Below are 16,934 nucleotides of genomic sequence, written 5' to 3' on the forward strand. Positions count from 1 at the left end.
TTAATATATATAGTTTTTGTTTTTGTTTATTTTTCATGTTCCACCAAAAATATCACATTCACATGGAGGGTGTACCAAAAAATTTCTTCTACACTTTTTCCTTCATATATTGTGGTTATAATTGGGTTTTATTTATGAGTATGTTTGGTTTATAATTGCTAAATCATTAGTTAGTTTAATGGTGAAAATATATATTTTTAATTTATGGTTTGAATTTAAAAATGATGTAAAAATACAACTTAAGATTATTATTTTATTAAATATAGTGAATGAATTATATTCAATTTAATTTGCATTCTTTGAATCATGATTTCACTCATTAACTCTTAAATGATCATACACTAAAGTTTTGATATTATTATTAGTAGATTATTCACTATTTTTAAAAAAAATCTTCAATAGTAATTAATTATTAATCTTCTTAACTCTTAAATATTTGATGAGTTTGAAAATATGTATTTACTATAACGGGGATAGATTTTAATTTCCTCCACTGAAATTTACACAATAAGTTATTGAGGTTTTTTGGAATAAATTTGTAATACTAATCACTAATAGTAACATTATTGGAACTCTTCATTATTATTTATTTTTTCTAAAAAAAAATTGAATACTATTAATAATTTGTCAAAGAAAGTCCAACAAGAATACATGAATTAAATACATTTGTTGAAGTTACCTAAAGTAATAATTTATTCAATAAATAATTAAATATACTACAAAGTATTAAAACAAAATTTTGCATATTTAACACTTTCTATTTTTATAATTCAAATATAACAGTGGAAGTAAGGTAAATATAAATTTCTATGTTTTTTTTAATTTGCAGTAAAAAATTTGAAATAAAAATTTGGTGGGTCCCAATTAGTACAAAATAATCAGTGCCAGTGCTGAAAGCCTGAAAGCCAAGCAGAGAAGCCAGAGGGAAAAAAATAATAAAAATAAAAAATAAAATAATAATAATACAATTTTTTTTTTATTTTTTCAAAAGACAAAAATAAAAAATAAAAAATGAATAATGTATCTTCTCTTCTGCATCTTCTTCTTCCTCTTCTCTTCTCTCTCTCTCTCTTTCTCTCTCTAACTCCGAGCTTCCTCCACGTTAGGGTTTTCTTCTCATCTCTCTTATCTTCACTTCCTTCTTCTTCGTCTTCTTCAACTTTGGTTCCGTCATTTTCAACTTTCCAGAACCTTCGTTTTCAAACGAGCTTCCGTTTTCAGCTTCAGCTTCCACCACGTTCCGCATCGCGTTTTTGAAAAACGGTTCGTTTTATTCCTGCTAGATCCTTAAACGACGCCGTTTTGTTGTTTAGTTTTTGTATTTGCTGTGTGCTTCGTTAGTTGTAGTTTTGGATCTTCTCCTTCTTTGTGATGCAGTTTTGGATTCCGTACGCTGCAACGAAGACACTGCATTTTTGTTGTTGTTGTTATTCATGCTTTGATCTTTTCTCCAAAATGTGATTTTTGGATATAGTTCAACAATGGATTCGTTCACCAATATTAGAAGAAAAAGAAAAGTTTGAGTTTTAATTTTAAATCACTTTGTTATATATCATTATTTTTCTTTCTATTTTTTTTTTCTACTTTGATAATGAAAGTTTGGATGTTATAGTTTCTTTTTCTTTTTTATCATGAGCGTCTGGATGCCAATCCAGTTTATGAAGATTGGTGCAACATTATTTTTTTTAAAAAAAATTAAAAATAAAATGTAACTATTTCTTTGATTTTTTTTTTGAAAAATAGGCATAGACTTATTGAATCGTTTTAAAAATTTTATTTTTCAAATTATTAAAAAAGAGTTAGATCGCTTTTTTTTTCTTCCTTAATTTGAAATATTTACATTTTGCTTCTTGTTATTGTTTCTATTTTTTTTCTCAAAAATAAAAAAATCAATTTTGATGAGAATATGGCGCTTAGTTATGCCTTTCCATCCTTTTTTTTTCTCCGTAGCATAAAAAGTGTTGTGTAATGTGTTAGTTAAACTGCAAGTTGGTTCCTGGTTTGCTTTACTTTTCATCTGATCTATTGATTTGACATATTATTGAATGGCCCCGAAAGCAAAGATGATGATTCCTACTTCATAAATCATAGTACTTTTTTTTTCTGTGTAAATATGCTGGTCACATTCTAATAGAATTAGATGGTAAATTAAACTAGATCCTATGCATAAATGGATGTCAAAATTGCATTGTGTATTGTACAGTATCCACACATACCTGCGTTTATGTCTTTATGACTGTAGTTTTCTCTTCTTTGAGTTTTATCATATATAAGTGGATGTTTAACTCTGGAGAAGACAATAAATTTAATTGGTTCAACAAATCTTCCTGTTCCTATTAGTTTCTCTTGCAGTTCTGATGATGTCAATTTGTGTTTTCTTTTGATTGCTGTCTTCTTTTGTTCTTGACTTTTACTGGTTTTCTGATTTATTCAAATGTTTCTGATTGCTTTAGGGATTGAACGTCACATAGCTGGTGAAGAAGTGAATGTATCATTTGGAGTTCAAGTTTGATTTGACCAAAACAATGGTCCTGATTCTAAAAGGTCACTGTCCTTGAATGGTAAGTGTATGGTGTCTGGAGCCACAGTGAAATGAATTAGAATAAACATTCTTCACACCAAAGCTAAGCTAGTGGAGCCAACTTATCTTTAATTAATGGGTTCATACAGTGGCACTTGTGAAATAGTTGAAGCAGGGGAAGACATAGATAAAGAGAAAGCTGCAGAGATATATCGATCCAATTCTGGATATAATGCAGCTGAGAAAAACCAGAAGCTTCCTGTGCTGAAACTACAGCATAAGGATCATCTAGATGATGAAATTAATAAGCTGTTTGAGTCAATTACTCTTAAATCTTCATCAAGGGATTGGAGCCTAATACAAGATGGTACCAGCCCAAAGATGAAAAGTATATTAAAAAAGCCAATGACAATGGGTGTTCCTCGGTCGCCACGAGTTGGAGCTTCTGAGCCAGTGACTTTAAAGCAAGCATTAAGGGACATGTGTATATCTAAGGCATCTGAAATGGCTGCTATGAGAAGATTATCAAAGTCATCAGCTTCTCCAAGAATATCTGAGGCTGGAAAGATACATACACTGTACAATTCTGTTGTAGTTGAAGCTAGACGATCAGGGCCTTCTTATGTTGGTAGTAAAGGTAGTAGTACAATGGAGATATCTCTAGAGACAGATGAAAGTAAGTCACTTTCATTGGATACAACATCCCAGTCTCATTCAAATGCTACAAGCACATCATTGAGCCAAAATGTTCATACTTCTGAAACTGCTGGAACAACTGAACACAATGATACCAGGGATTCATCATCAATGCAAAGTGATTCTGCATCTTCATCATGTAAAGTAGTTGTTCAATCACAGCCTTTGGAACCTGCTCAAGTAGAAAAACAAATATCTGAATCTTCTCCTTCTGGTGATAGCAGTAAGGAAAGTAAATTAGACTTGTGTGAAGACGAGTCATCCCCTAAAAAACTGGGAAACAAAGCATCTGTACCAAAGAAAGGTAGGCTACACTCAGGATCTTCCTCTTCTACCTCAGTAAATGGCAACAGAGTGTGCAAAAAGTCGCGATCCCCTCGAACAGTCAAAATGGTCATCAAGAACAAGGGTTTGGTAAAGAAGAAACTAAAGCAGGGTTCAGGTTCTGCATTATGTGATCCTAGATCCAATGATGCAAATAATAAGCCAGCTCCACTGGTATGTGAAAGATGTTTGTGTGCTATAGAAAACAAAGGTAAAGGAGACAACCAAGACATGGGGTCTATCAGGCCTGGAGAAGGAGTAAACTCAAGTGAAGCGCGGTCAGGCTTGGTTTCGACCAGCTGCAATAGTGGCAGAGAAATTACAGAGGTGAAAAAGAATACCAGATTGAAAGAGCAACTTGAATTTTCACAAAGTTCAAAGAGTAGTCAAGGTGATTACAGCAGTAGTACCAGTACCAGTGATGAGAGCAATGTCAGTGGCTCTACTTGTGGCAATCGGCCTCACATGTCAAAGGATGTTAGGTGGGAAGCCATTCGACATGGTCAAATGCGTCATGGAGTCTTGGGATTGAGACATTTTAATCTTTTGAAGAAACTTGGCTGTGGAGACATTGGGACTGTTTATCTTGCTGAACTGATTGGCACAAATTGCTTGTTTGCTATTAAGGTTATGGACAATGAATTTTTGGCAAGAAGGAAGAAGATGCCTCGGGCTCAAACTGAAAGAGAAATATTAAGGATACTGGATCATCCTTTTCTTCCAACAATGTATGCACAGTTTACATCAGATAATCTGGCATGTCTGGTCATGGAGTATTGTCCTGGTGGAGATCTTCATGTTCTACGTCAGAAACAGCTTGGTAGAAGTTTTTCAGAGCCAGCAGCAAGGTATGATACTAAGCATTTCATTTTCTGTTTGGTTAAAAGTATATGCAAATTCCACCTACTAAAACTTAGGTTAGATACATTAGCTTGCATAGTTGACTAAATATGCTAGTTGGCTTGTGATCCTTCTCATCAATCATCACTTTCCCTAGTATACTCAAATAGGATTTGCTAAATTCTCATGAACGTCACTCTCATGTTGTGTTGTACAAACATGATTTGCACTGTTGCAGATTGTGTAACTTGAAAGAGTATTCTTGTTACCTTGTAAATTCTTGTGTTATGTACTAGGGTCATACACTCATTCCTTCTGGATAGACATAAGCTACCTTGTTCACAGCATATTGGAAATTGGATTATGAATAATATGATGTTTAATTAAACAAAACTTTTATTATACACTGATGATTATGGTTTGTTATGTGTGCAGGTTTTATGTTGCTGAAGTCCTTCTTGCTTTGGAATACTTGCACATGCTTGGAATTGTTTACCGTGATTTGAAACCTGAAAACATTCTAGTTAGAGAAGACGGGCACATTATGCTGACAGATTTTGACCTCTCACTGAGGTGTGATGTTAGCCCAACGCTTCTAAAACAATCTTCAGACATGGATCCTGCCAAGGTTTCCGGTCCATGTGTACAATCCAACTGCATTGAGCCATTCTGCATCGAACCGGTGTGTCAAGTTCCATGCTTCAGCCCAAGATTCTTACCTCCTGCTGCAAAGGCAAGGAAACAGAAAGCTGAACTTGCTGCCCATATCAGATCACTACCACAGCTCGTGGCCGAGCCGACAGACGCAAGATCGAATTCATTTGTAGGCACTCATGAATACTTAGCACCAGAGATCATCAAAGGGGAAGGGCATGGAGCTGCAGTAGATTGGTGGACATTTGGTGTTTTTCTTTATGAGCTTTTATATGGAAGAACACCCTTTAAAGGCTCCAACAATGAAGAAACCTTAGCCAATGTGGTTCTGCAGAGTTTAAGGTTCCCTGATACCCCTTTTGTTAGTTTCCAAGCAAGGGACCTTATAAGAGGCTTGTTAGTTAAGGAACCTGAGAATCGTTTGGGTACTGAGAAAGGTGCTGCTGAGATTAAACAGCATCCCTTCTTTGAAGGTCTTAATTGGGCCTTAATACGCTGTGCTACACCACCAGAAGTACCAGATTTATGTGAGTTTGAGTTCTCAGAGATTACATCACAATCACATGGTAATAAGGGTGGGAAGTATTTAGAGTGTAAAACAACAGGGGAGCAAGTGGAGTTTGAATTGTTTTGAGTTTTGAGACCAACACCCTCTTTTTGGCATGAATGGCATTCTTGTTATTGTTAGGATTCTCTTGTCTATGGCTCTAATGCACCATGTGCCAAATTGTAACAATCATCAAAGCCTATGTTGTAAATTAGTTTTGAATTTAATGCCTTTTTTGAGGTGTAGAAGGTTTAGGATACACTACAATACACTGCATCATAACCCCCCCCCCCCCCTTTTCCTTCCCTCCCTCCCTCCCTCCCTCTCCACCCAAAACCCAACAAAAAGTTTCCACTAATTCTGTTCTTAAGTTGGATTAAGTTACATTATAGAAAAGTGTATCAACAAGTAGTAAGATATTACTGTATAGTATTAACAAAAATAATGTAATCCCAAAAGTCTAGTATTATTTAGATTAGAAAAGAAAAAAAGGTTCTATTATTTTAATATAGGGGATTTAACTTAACAATCAAAAGTATTCATGGCTAAGATCAAAGGCTTTTAATTTACATACATTCACTCATGTATGGCCAACTATTTGATTCAACTACTTGCTATGTAAGACTAATTTAAATTAAAAATATTAGTGGATATAGATAACAATTAAAACTCTTTTTAGTGTCAATAAAAAAAAATTCTAACAACCAATTTATCATATATATTAATATTTGTTTTTTGGTTCTTACAGTATCTCTAAAAGTATAATCCATTATTATTCAAAAACTCTATTTAAGAATTTGTTACTAATCAATAATTTATTGCATTAGTGTATACACAAGATAGCATTCGAATCCTGACACTATATATATGTTGATTTGTTTCTGCTAATGTATATATGTTGATCTTTAAGCTTTCATTTGTTAAAAAATAAAATTCTAACGATTTTTTTTTGTTTCCCAAGGAATCCTACAGTCTTGCAGGATAAGAAATAATCTGTCGTAGATTGAAGCTCTATTTAAAGGTTTGTCGCTAGCTAAATAGTTACTACTTACTATATGTATAAGGTGAAATTTGAAGGCGAGACTGTTGATTTTTTTTGTCGGTAGTGTATATATGTTGATCTGTAAGCTTTCATTTGTTAAGAAAAAAAAAAACATTGAAGCCCAACCCACATAAAATAAAAAAATCTCTTTTTTTTCTTCCTAAATGTCACACATCAACTGGGAGCGGCAATGCAAAGTAGTAGCCACCGATAACTATGTCTTCATCTTCAGACACAACAACCACCTCAACCACCTTAACCTCCACGACCAACAAGAACAAGAAGCTCGTAATCTGCATAGGTGACATCCATGGCTACATAACCAAGCTTCAAAACGTATGGTCCAACCTCGAATCCGCCACGGACCCACACGACTTCAAAACCGCCACAATCATCTTCCTCGGCGATTACTGCGACAGAGGCCCCAACACCCGTGACGTCATCGATTTCCTCATCTCCCTTCCATCTCGATACCCAAACCAAACCCACATCTTCCTCGCCGGAAACCACGATTTCGCGTTTGCGGCGTTCGTGGGAGTGCTTCCACCGGCGGCGGGTGGAGAAGGGTTTCGCGGCGGTTGGAGGGAGTATGAGGAGAGTGAAGAGCGGGAAGGGTGGTTTAAGGGAGAAGGGTATGAAGAGATGCATTTGCAAGGAAGAAGGTGGGCTGGGAACATCACTGTTAAGGTTAATACCGTTAAAGGAACCGAGTATCAGGGTTCAATTTATGATGCAGCACCCACCTTTGAGTCCTACGGTGTTCCTCATGGTTCTGCAGGTAACTGCTAGTTCTAAACAATCAAAGTTTAAAGTAACTCATGTTCATTGAAACTAAGTTTAATTTTGATGTTGTAAAGCGTTTTACCCTATAGCATTTTACACAATTATGCAATCCCATCCATTGTTTGACGTTAAGTAATTAGATGCACGCTGTAAAATGTTTTATATAAGGTGAAAATTCAGGTGAGGTCGACTTCACATGAAGTTGATACTTGAGGGTCGTTGGATGAAAATTTAGTCAAATCAGTCAAATCATCTAACGGTTCTTAGATATCAACTTCACATGAAGTCGACTTCACCTGAGTTTTCACCTTTATATAATCGTCCAATCACATTAGTAGAATTTTGCTGATGTGACGTTATCAGGTCTAAAATTGCTTTAGACTTACTTTGCATCGAAATTAAATTCAAACTATCCAACAAACTAGTTACAATTGTGTTTTCGAGTTAGTTTATATATGTCATAGTCATAGTTTATATGGTACTATGGTAGGATTGATAGTATAAGGTATTTTATATTTGATCGCATGAATGATCATCCAAAAGAACTTATATGATTGGATCACTGTAAAACGTTTTAGGCTGTCCGTGCTTCAAAGTTAAACTGTTATTTATACAACATGCTTTTTCAATTATGTATATTTCATGTAGGTTATGAGGAAATTAGGAAGAGATAGAGAAAAGTGAGCAAGAATAACACAAATCGAGGGAAAATGTTTGGTGCAATGTTAATTAATAGTAATAATGAATGTATTAGAGAAAGACCTCTAGAAATCATGGTATAAGAAGAATAGATTATGGAGGGTAGTGATAGTCTTTTGGGATAGAAGAAAATCAAGAAAATTTCATAGGTGAAAGAAACCATTAAGATAGGTGTAGATTTCTATGGATTTACTTTACTATGATCATGATTTATACATGGGGTTGTTTGATTTATGCAACTAATCCCAATTATTGAGACAAACCTTGCTTGTTGAAAGTTTTCTTAGCATAAGGATTTTTTTTCAGTGCTATGAATGAATAATACTCTGTACCAGTTTGGATTGTATATACAGCCCTTTCTTGAAAATTTGAGAGTTATTATCTTTATCTCTACTTGAGGGGCAATGATTTTGGTTCAGATTTGATCAAGGCTGTTCCTGATTCGCACAAGAAATTTCTTGCCGATTTGATTTGGGTCCATGAAGAGGTGCGGCTTAACTTTGTTTGTCAGCATTTTGAACATCAAATCCTTATTTCCTTTTCAATAATCGTCGATGGAAGGAATAACTTGCTGTTGAAATTACTCTGTTTCGTACTTGACTAGGACGATGTCTTCGTGAACACTGAAGATGGAGTTGAATGCTGCAAGTTGATTGCTGTTCATGCCGGTTTAGAGAAAGGAGTGGATGTGAAACAGCAGTTGCAAATGTTGAAATCTCGCGATACTCGAGTGCCTAAGGTACCACAGCTTAGTGGAAGAATGAATGTATGGGAGATTCCAGAGGTAATAGCATGCTGTTTCTTTAATCAAAGAATAATACACTTGCTGAGGATTTAGGCTGTTTGTTTCAACTTCTGAAAAAAGTTATTTGCATACCTCAAATCTGAGAAATGTTACGGATTTGGTATTATGGGGTGACCAAAGTCCTGTATCGGATAGTATGAGATGCTTAATGTTCGTATTTAAGAAGAGTTGTTCTTCCTTATAGTTATCGACTTTTCTTTGATACTTAACAAGATGCTATTAAAGTAAGCTGAAAGGAGCATACCTAATTGATGCTATTTTTTATATGCATATGTATATAGTTGAAATTCAATCATGCTACGTATACACAAAAAATCAGCCATCAAATCAACTATTCATATAAAATACATGTTAAAATACAAAATATACATTGAAGATAAATTAAACAACACATTTATTTATACACAAGATATATGGTGGCTGATTCTTGATATATACATAGCATTTTTCTTTGAAATTAACCTTTTCTTTTTGAATTGCTTTTGTAACTTCTTATTTGCACCTTTGATTCTTTTGGTAGGAACTAAGAACAAGTCCAACCATCGTTGTTAGTGGTCACCATGGAAAACTCCATGTAGAAGGCTCAAGACTGATCATAGATGAAGGTGGTGGATATGCACATAAACCAGTAGCTGCAATTGTTCTTCCTTCAACGAAGATTATTCGCGATACAGATGTTTTGGCTTAAGTAGTTTCCTACTTATGATAATTTTTTTTTCATCATAATACAATCTTAGTCAAAATATTAAGCTTTAATCAAAATTATTCCTCCTTGATTTTACATATTTACATTTAGTTGTCTTCTTAGACTGTCAAAAAAGCATGATTGCACTGTTTAGTTCATTAAAGCCCTGGATCTGAATCCCTTAGCCTTGAAATTGCAAAGTAAAAGCTTTACATACGATTTCTTTGGATGACCAAGTTTGGAGGACAATGCTATTTTATTTTATTTTAAATAACATTTTTAACACTATTTTTTCTTCCTATGTTTGGCTAGAAAGTAACAAAATAGTTTTCAACATGAGTAATATTAAGAAATTAACACTACAATAAATTGCTAAACAAACCCATTTTGAAGTTCATTAAAAATGAGCTTTTGTTGAGTTTAAATTTCGATCTTGTGTTGAATGTTTTTTTTTTTTTTTTCTGTGTGTCGAGTGTTGATTGTACAATATTGGCTCCAAGATTTTCTCTTGAAGAAAATAAAGGTTTACAACTTGTTTATAATTTTGTATGTTTTGCCTGGATTTTAGATTTTCAACCTCAACACTTTGACAAGATTTATATCAATGATTTGATTTCAATTAGATTTGTATCAATGATCTGATTTCAATTCGAGAAGTAGTTATGATTTTTTTTTTTTGTGAATTACTCTTGGATTTATGGATCATGTCTAATAAAAGTGTAAAAAATAATTATTATAAAAAGTTAGAAATGAGAAAGAACAAGTGCAAAAAAAATTTAAAAATTGTAAAAACATGTGTTAAAATTTGTAGAATGCATGAACATTCTCATAGCTTATTAAAACTTATCTTATTTACATTGAAAAATATTAAACTAATTGATATGACTTTAAACTTCAAATAAATTTGTACTTTAAATAGTTTTGAACCTCAAACAAACTTGGATCCAAGTAGTTTTAGATTTGCACTTTAAATAGTTTAAATTTAAACAAACTTGGACCCAAGTAACTATGAACTTTAGGCAAACTTGGACCCCAAGTAATTGACAAACACAACACAATCTTTTTCTAGGGTTGTACATGTAACTCATAATCTATTCAAATACTATTAATAGTCTTACTCTTAGTCTCTTACCCATAAATTCATTCACCTTTCTACACATATTTAGGGTTTGGTTGTGTTCGATTAAAAAAAATGGTGGAAAGTTATCTTTGCTTGATGCTGAGTGGAAAGATTCATGGCATTGACCTGAGCAAATTGGTACCCATAGACGAAGAGGTCGAGGTCGTGGAAGATCACTACTACTCGGAGGAGTATTGGGAATGGAGCAGGCCGCCGCCTCCTCCACTACCACCACCTTCGTCCTTCGATTTCACAATGGATCTTCCAGCTTGGGACATGCAATTATTCTCTTTGGATTCTAAGATTTTTTTAGTTGGTGGCTCCGACGACAACAACCAACCTTGCTACCAAATCTACGAATTTCAATGCCATGTCGCTGCCGCCGCCGCCGCCGACGACGGCGGGAATAAAAAGACAGAGTTAAATCCGTGCGAGTCAATTTCAAAGGTGCCGGCATACATTGACTTTTATAATTCCCATATTGCTTGCGTTTCCGGTGAAGCTTACTTTCTTACATTCAACGACGAAGAATGGTGTTTTTGGGTTCTCCGGAGTTGTGGCGGCGAGTGGGAACGCTTGCCGCTTAATACTCTCCTGGAGACTCAAGATTCCTTGCGTGTTTACCATGGTTGCCAGATTCAAAGGTCACAATGGCTCTATTACGACAAAAGGCTATTTCTTCCTTCATGGGTTCAAGATTATAATAATTCCGAACGTGTTTTGTGTTGTTTCGACATACAAACTCGGCAATGGACAATGGAAGAATTTGACTGCTTCACTTCTTTCCATTTATGTTTAAACGATGAAGATGGACGGCCATTGCTGCCCTGTCTATTAGTGTCCACTGTTATAGGTAATTTCATACCATTAAAAATACTAATAATGATTAATTAATGAAGTGAAAATTCAGGTGAAGTCGATTGCACGTGAAGTTGATACAAATAATGTAACCGTTCTCAGGTATCAACTTCACGTGAAGTCGACTGCACCTGAGTTTCCATTAATTAATGATTACAAATCACAAAATCTGCTGACTTCTTAGCACTCCTCGCTGTGCATTTACAGGTCTTGAAGACTACACGAACTATAGTGTGATGCTTTCATACTCACTCTCAAAGTCGAAAAGAGATGCATGTTTCACTGCTGAAAATTATCCATCACGAATACTCGCGATAACGAAGATATTTGCTATGTTGGTAAATCGAAATGGAGTCTGTGTCTATCAAAGAATCAGCACTTACCTTTTATTTAAGAAAATCAAACCCTATTTTACGAGTGTAAAAGAAATTTTCTTTGTTGATCTTGGCGAAGGCAAAACGTGTGCCATGCTCTTTGGCTTTGCACTTCAAGATGGAACCAAGAAAGTCAAAAACATCGTCCTTTGCGTTTCGATCTTTACTCTTACCTTAAAGGATGAGTTCGACATCACTACTGCTAATCATGTTGAATCCTGGAATCAGGAGCAAAGATTCTTATCTGTTCGTGTTCTGAGCAGTCATGTCTACACCATTAAAGAGAACTTGGAAGCCATGGATTATGATGCTGACATTCAACAAGTCTTTGTTTGTCCCCCACCATGAAGAAATATGCATATGCACAAATGTAATTTTGTTTTGAATTCGTAAATGATAAAATTTATTTTATGATTATATTATTATTATTTTTTAATTATGACACATATATATATATATATATATATATATATATATATATATATATATATATATATATATCAAATTTTATCACCAAAATTAGTTACTAATATTAAATATATATTAAAATACAAAATAAATATTAAAAATAAATTCAATAAAACATATATTTATTTTATTTATACATAATATATAATAGTGGTTAATTTTGATAATTAATTTTAGTATACAAATAATATTTTTATATTTTTTAATAAATTAATTAGTTCTATAAAATCTGTCATCCGTCTCCTTAATTTTAAGAATTTAGCTAACATGTAAGTTTACAATAAGATAGTCTTCTACGATTTTTAGTTGACAAATTTACCTAATTAATTATTTAAATTTTAATTATATTACATGCATGTTGTATTATATGATATATAATAATTTTAATATTTTAAATTAAATAAATTATAGTCTTTACGCTCCACTTGTAGTTGAACTCTTCTTTCAAAAAAAAAAAATTAAATAAATTATATTAATACCAAATATAAAAAGGCCTTGCTGAAACCCTAGTATTTAATAATATTAGTCATAATTAACTTTAATAATTTCATGCTCTTACCATGGAGAACCTTCATATGAACAAGGATTTGCAATTTGAAATTTTGATTCTAAAAGTATCTATTCTCATATATGTCTCATACAACAAATAAAATTTTGTAAATTTAAAATTTAAAATTTAAAATAACCTTATAATTATAATCTGTTAGATGGGAATACATAAAAATTTAAAATATAATTATAATTTAAATAACATTATCTCAGACAAAACTTAATGGAGATGAATTGAGTGGTTAGATAATTTCTATTAAGAGTCAATCAAAATTAAATACTTTATCATAATTTTGGGAAAACAGATGACTCATAATATATAGTAGGACCCTGCTAACATATCTGCAGAATAAGTATAATCAATTGTCACAGTAAGCTATCTAATGCACTTAGCATCAACAAGACCAAGAACAGTATGTAAACAAACTTCTAAAAAGCAACTAAGAAAGAAATGAGTTTTAGGATTATAAAATTGCATAAAAGTTTTTGTATCTTGGGTTATAAAATTGCAGGGATTTAGGATTATATTAAGAACTCATTATGGTAATAAAAGTTTAGTAGGAATTTCCCATAGTGCTTAGTAGATCACATAATCATTCTTCGTTACTTAAATACTGTTATGATTTGATATTTTACGTGTTTAATTTACTCTTTTTCTTTTGTGGTTCTGAAATACTGAAGCAAAAAAAGTGGTTTACCAGTGTAATAAGCATAGTCTTATAATTTATCTATCCATTAGTGATTCCTTCTAAATCCATTTATCCGGTGAATGAGCTAAATATTTACTTCATTGCATTGGACTTCATCTTATCCCTTTTGTTTGTTCTTTTGTTTGCAGGACATGTTCTTTTGCTGCAGCAGATCTTTTGAAACCATCTTAGCCCTAAACAATGAATTTAGTTATCAATAACATTTTGTTAACAACTATTGGGGTGTATTCTGTTGTCATAAAATCCATTGCAATAACGTTTTTTTTATTGCATATTTGTTTTGAGACATTGATGACCTATACCTGTCCTTTTATTAACGTTGATTTTCATCTATTTGGCTGATTTTGATAGGATTCTGCTGTGAACTTTTATAGTTATTTGCATGATTAATGTCAATATTCATTATGGGAGAAGTAAATCCATATAGGAGGCTGCTAATTAGGGTCCAATCCGTTCTGGTAGGGTAGGCTACTCGACCCGCTGCGGATAGGATAGGGTACGGTCTGAGTATGCGTGCAGGTAGGGTAGGGTATTAAGTATATAGTGAAGGAAGTGAGAGTTCAACCCACAACTTTTTTTATATAATAGCTTACAATAAGTGAACAATCACTAAACTAATTTGTTAATTTAGTAATTTAGAGCATTAGTTTTTTATTTTTTATGTTATTAATATGTATAAAATTTGAAATGATTGAATTTTATATTTACTTTGAAAAAATTTGATATTTCTGCGGGTAGGGTAGGGTTTAAAATTTTAGGGTACGGATAGAGTTAGAATTGAGAGATTCTCAACTGCAGGTAGGGTATGATAGAATTTTAATAAAATTTTCAATCCGCATGTAGGGTTAGGGTAGGGTCTACCCTACCTTACCCATTGCTAGCCCTATTGCCAATGTATTATAAATTTATAACTATGTTTTTTAAATCGTAATATAATAATTTCAATGACTTTTATTAAACTATTTATATATTGCTTTTAAGAACATATTACGAGAGGAAAGGAATATAAGTTATACAACAAATAATAATGCAGTCACCAAAAAAATTATGAATAATAATGAGGATTTTTAATTTTTTAATTTTAAATGAATAAATTAAAATGTATACTTAATTTTTAAAATATAAAAAATAAAAAAATATTTAAAATTATAAAATAATATATTGATTAAAACTCCAATCATTTTTCAAGAAATATTTTCCCACTTAAATGTAAATGTCACTAAGATAAAGGGTAATAAATACTAAATCATCTCTATTCCCTATGGAGTAATAGTAGTAAATATTGACTAATTGGTGTGGTTATTATTTTATGGTAAATTATAGGATAAAGATGTAAGTTTATAGATCTTTTTTTTTATATGATGAAAGAAAAATTAAAAATACTAAGATGTACATTTTGAACATTAATAAAATAATAAAAAATAACTATAATTTCATAAAAAAATAACTATAAAAAAATTTAATTTTTTCTCTATACAACTTCAATCTGTATAGTAGAATGTCCTTAACTTGATTACCAAATAAAAACTCAATGGTTTTTCATCTTTCTATTTTAATTTCTTCCATTTCTTTTCGTATTCTTTTTTTAATTCTTCCATTAACATCCTTTGTTCTCTACTGATTATAAAATAAAATTACATCTTATCTTATTCTTATATTCTAAAATCAATAAAATTACACTCATAATCCAAAGAGTTAAGCCTTAAAATAGTTTTCGATATTGGTCTTATATACTGAAAAAGACCTATAAATTTTAATTATATTATAAATGATTTTAAGATTAAAAAAATTATATTATATTAGTTTTTTTATTCTCTTTTCATCAAGTTATTTCTTATCCCGTGAGTAATCTAATACTTCCCTATTGAACTAGACGAAATAACATAATTTTAGTTTTGACACTAAATATTTAATAAAACAATGTCATTTAACCTTAACAGTTATATGTGTGAGGTAAGACATTTTGTGATTCATTAATATTAAAACTGAATAACGTTGCTTCATCGACCAAAATTAAAACGTCTTTTCGTCTAGTTCAACGTAAAAGGTTATTTCAATGTAGTATACTTTTTTTAATTTCAAAGACTTATATAATGTAATTGGAATCTTCTTTATTTGTTTGGATTGTTTTATATTCAGATAAAATTAAATTAAAAAAAAAAAGAAGCATCTCTACGTTATTTGTTTGGATTGTTAATTAAGATAATGCATGTAGTTGTTTTTAATTTATTTTCTATTTCAACTTTTTATCCCCTGTAATGATGCTTAGGTTTAATTTCTTTGCCCTGCTTAAACGATATTTTACACTTAAATATTATGAACTATGAACAACTATTTTTCACACTAAAATAATTAACACAACTTATAAATCAATTAGCTAGGGAGGAATTACATCTACTTTTTTCATGTGTTAAATCGATTCTAAGCACCACATTAATTTATCAATAAATTATAGAACAATAATACAATTAGATCATTGAGAAATTATTATGAAAAAAAAAATACCGAGTCCTTGAAAAAAAATAATAGGATAATCAAGTCTTTAATTTTTATTACTTTTTACTTTTTAGTCTTCTTTAGTGTAATTTACTTTGTAATTATTTATAGCATACACTTTAATTATCTTAATATATAAAAGTATATGATATATAAAATATCAATTAATGTACTATATGTACACTAAATTTTTTTTGGGAGAATTTTTTTAGTTGCCCATGTATTTTATAACCCGATAGATTAAAAGCTAATTCGTCGCAGATCTGAACTGAAGTTAAAGATTTGCTGCTGACCAATTAGTTGCGCATGCATAATTTGAATTTCCGACATTTGTTTAAGCAAACTAATAAACTGACAATTTGACCAACCCAAATTCAATAAGAGAACTCTAATATCATATCATATTTATCATGAAAATTGCTGTTGCATGCAATTTATTAATACCTAATTATTTCAAACACAATTAACTCATTTATACCAACCATATGAAAAAAAATTGATTTCTTTGTTTAATACTTTATCAAGATATTAAAGCAAATACTTCTATTTATATATAACATATAATTGATAGAATTCATTTTTATTATACTATTAGCATGTATTATAGTATATTATATAAAATTTATTATAATATAATTCTTTGCTTTAAAAGTTATATAATATAATATAGTGTATTTTAACTAAGTACATAACCAAAAATTCTTTATAATCATTTTAGTTATCTACAAAATTATATACCAAATATTTATAAAAATCAGTATTT

General features: G+C 31.6%; 3 protein-coding genes across 3 annotated transcripts; all 3 read left to right on the forward strand.

Moving 5' to 3' along the window:
- Positions 1-978: 978 nt before the first annotated feature.
- Positions 979-5,849, forward strand: LOC112758778 (serine/threonine-protein kinase KIPK2-like). Its single transcript, XM_025807530.2, has 3 exons — positions 979-1,263; positions 2,454-4,389; positions 4,817-5,849. Exons 2-3 carry the CDS (start codon positions 2,657-2,659, stop codon positions 5,667-5,669), a joined length of 2,586 nt encoding a protein of 861 aa, XP_025663315.1. The 5' UTR covers positions 979-1,263; positions 2,454-2,656; the 3' UTR covers positions 5,670-5,849.
- Positions 5,850-6,428: 579 nt separating this feature from the next.
- On the forward strand, positions 6,429-9,700 carry LOC112758784 (tyrosine-protein phosphatase RLPH2-like). The gene is made up of 4 exons (XM_025807542.3): positions 6,429-7,402; positions 8,526-8,593; positions 8,711-8,890; positions 9,432-9,700. Exons 1-4 carry the CDS (start codon positions 6,841-6,843, stop codon positions 9,597-9,599), a joined length of 978 nt encoding a protein of 325 aa, XP_025663327.1. The 5' UTR covers positions 6,429-6,840; the 3' UTR covers positions 9,600-9,700.
- Positions 9,701-10,042: 342 nt separating this feature from the next.
- LOC112720592 (uncharacterized) lies at positions 10,043-12,381 on the forward strand. The gene is made up of 2 exons (XM_025771582.3): positions 10,043-11,569; positions 11,782-12,381. Exons 1-2 carry the CDS (start codon positions 10,789-10,791, stop codon positions 12,294-12,296), a joined length of 1,296 nt encoding a protein of 431 aa, XP_025627367.1. The 5' UTR covers positions 10,043-10,788; the 3' UTR covers positions 12,297-12,381.
- The last annotated feature ends 4,553 nt before the right edge of the window (positions 12,382-16,934 follow it).

The sequence above is a fragment of the Arachis hypogaea genome, chromosome 2 (assembly GCF_003086295.3).
Source record: "Arachis hypogaea cultivar Tifrunner chromosome 2, arahy.Tifrunner.gnm2.J5K5, whole genome shotgun sequence".
In the NCBI taxonomy this organism is placed as follows: domain Eukaryota; kingdom Viridiplantae; phylum Streptophyta; class Magnoliopsida; order Fabales; family Fabaceae; genus Arachis; species Arachis hypogaea.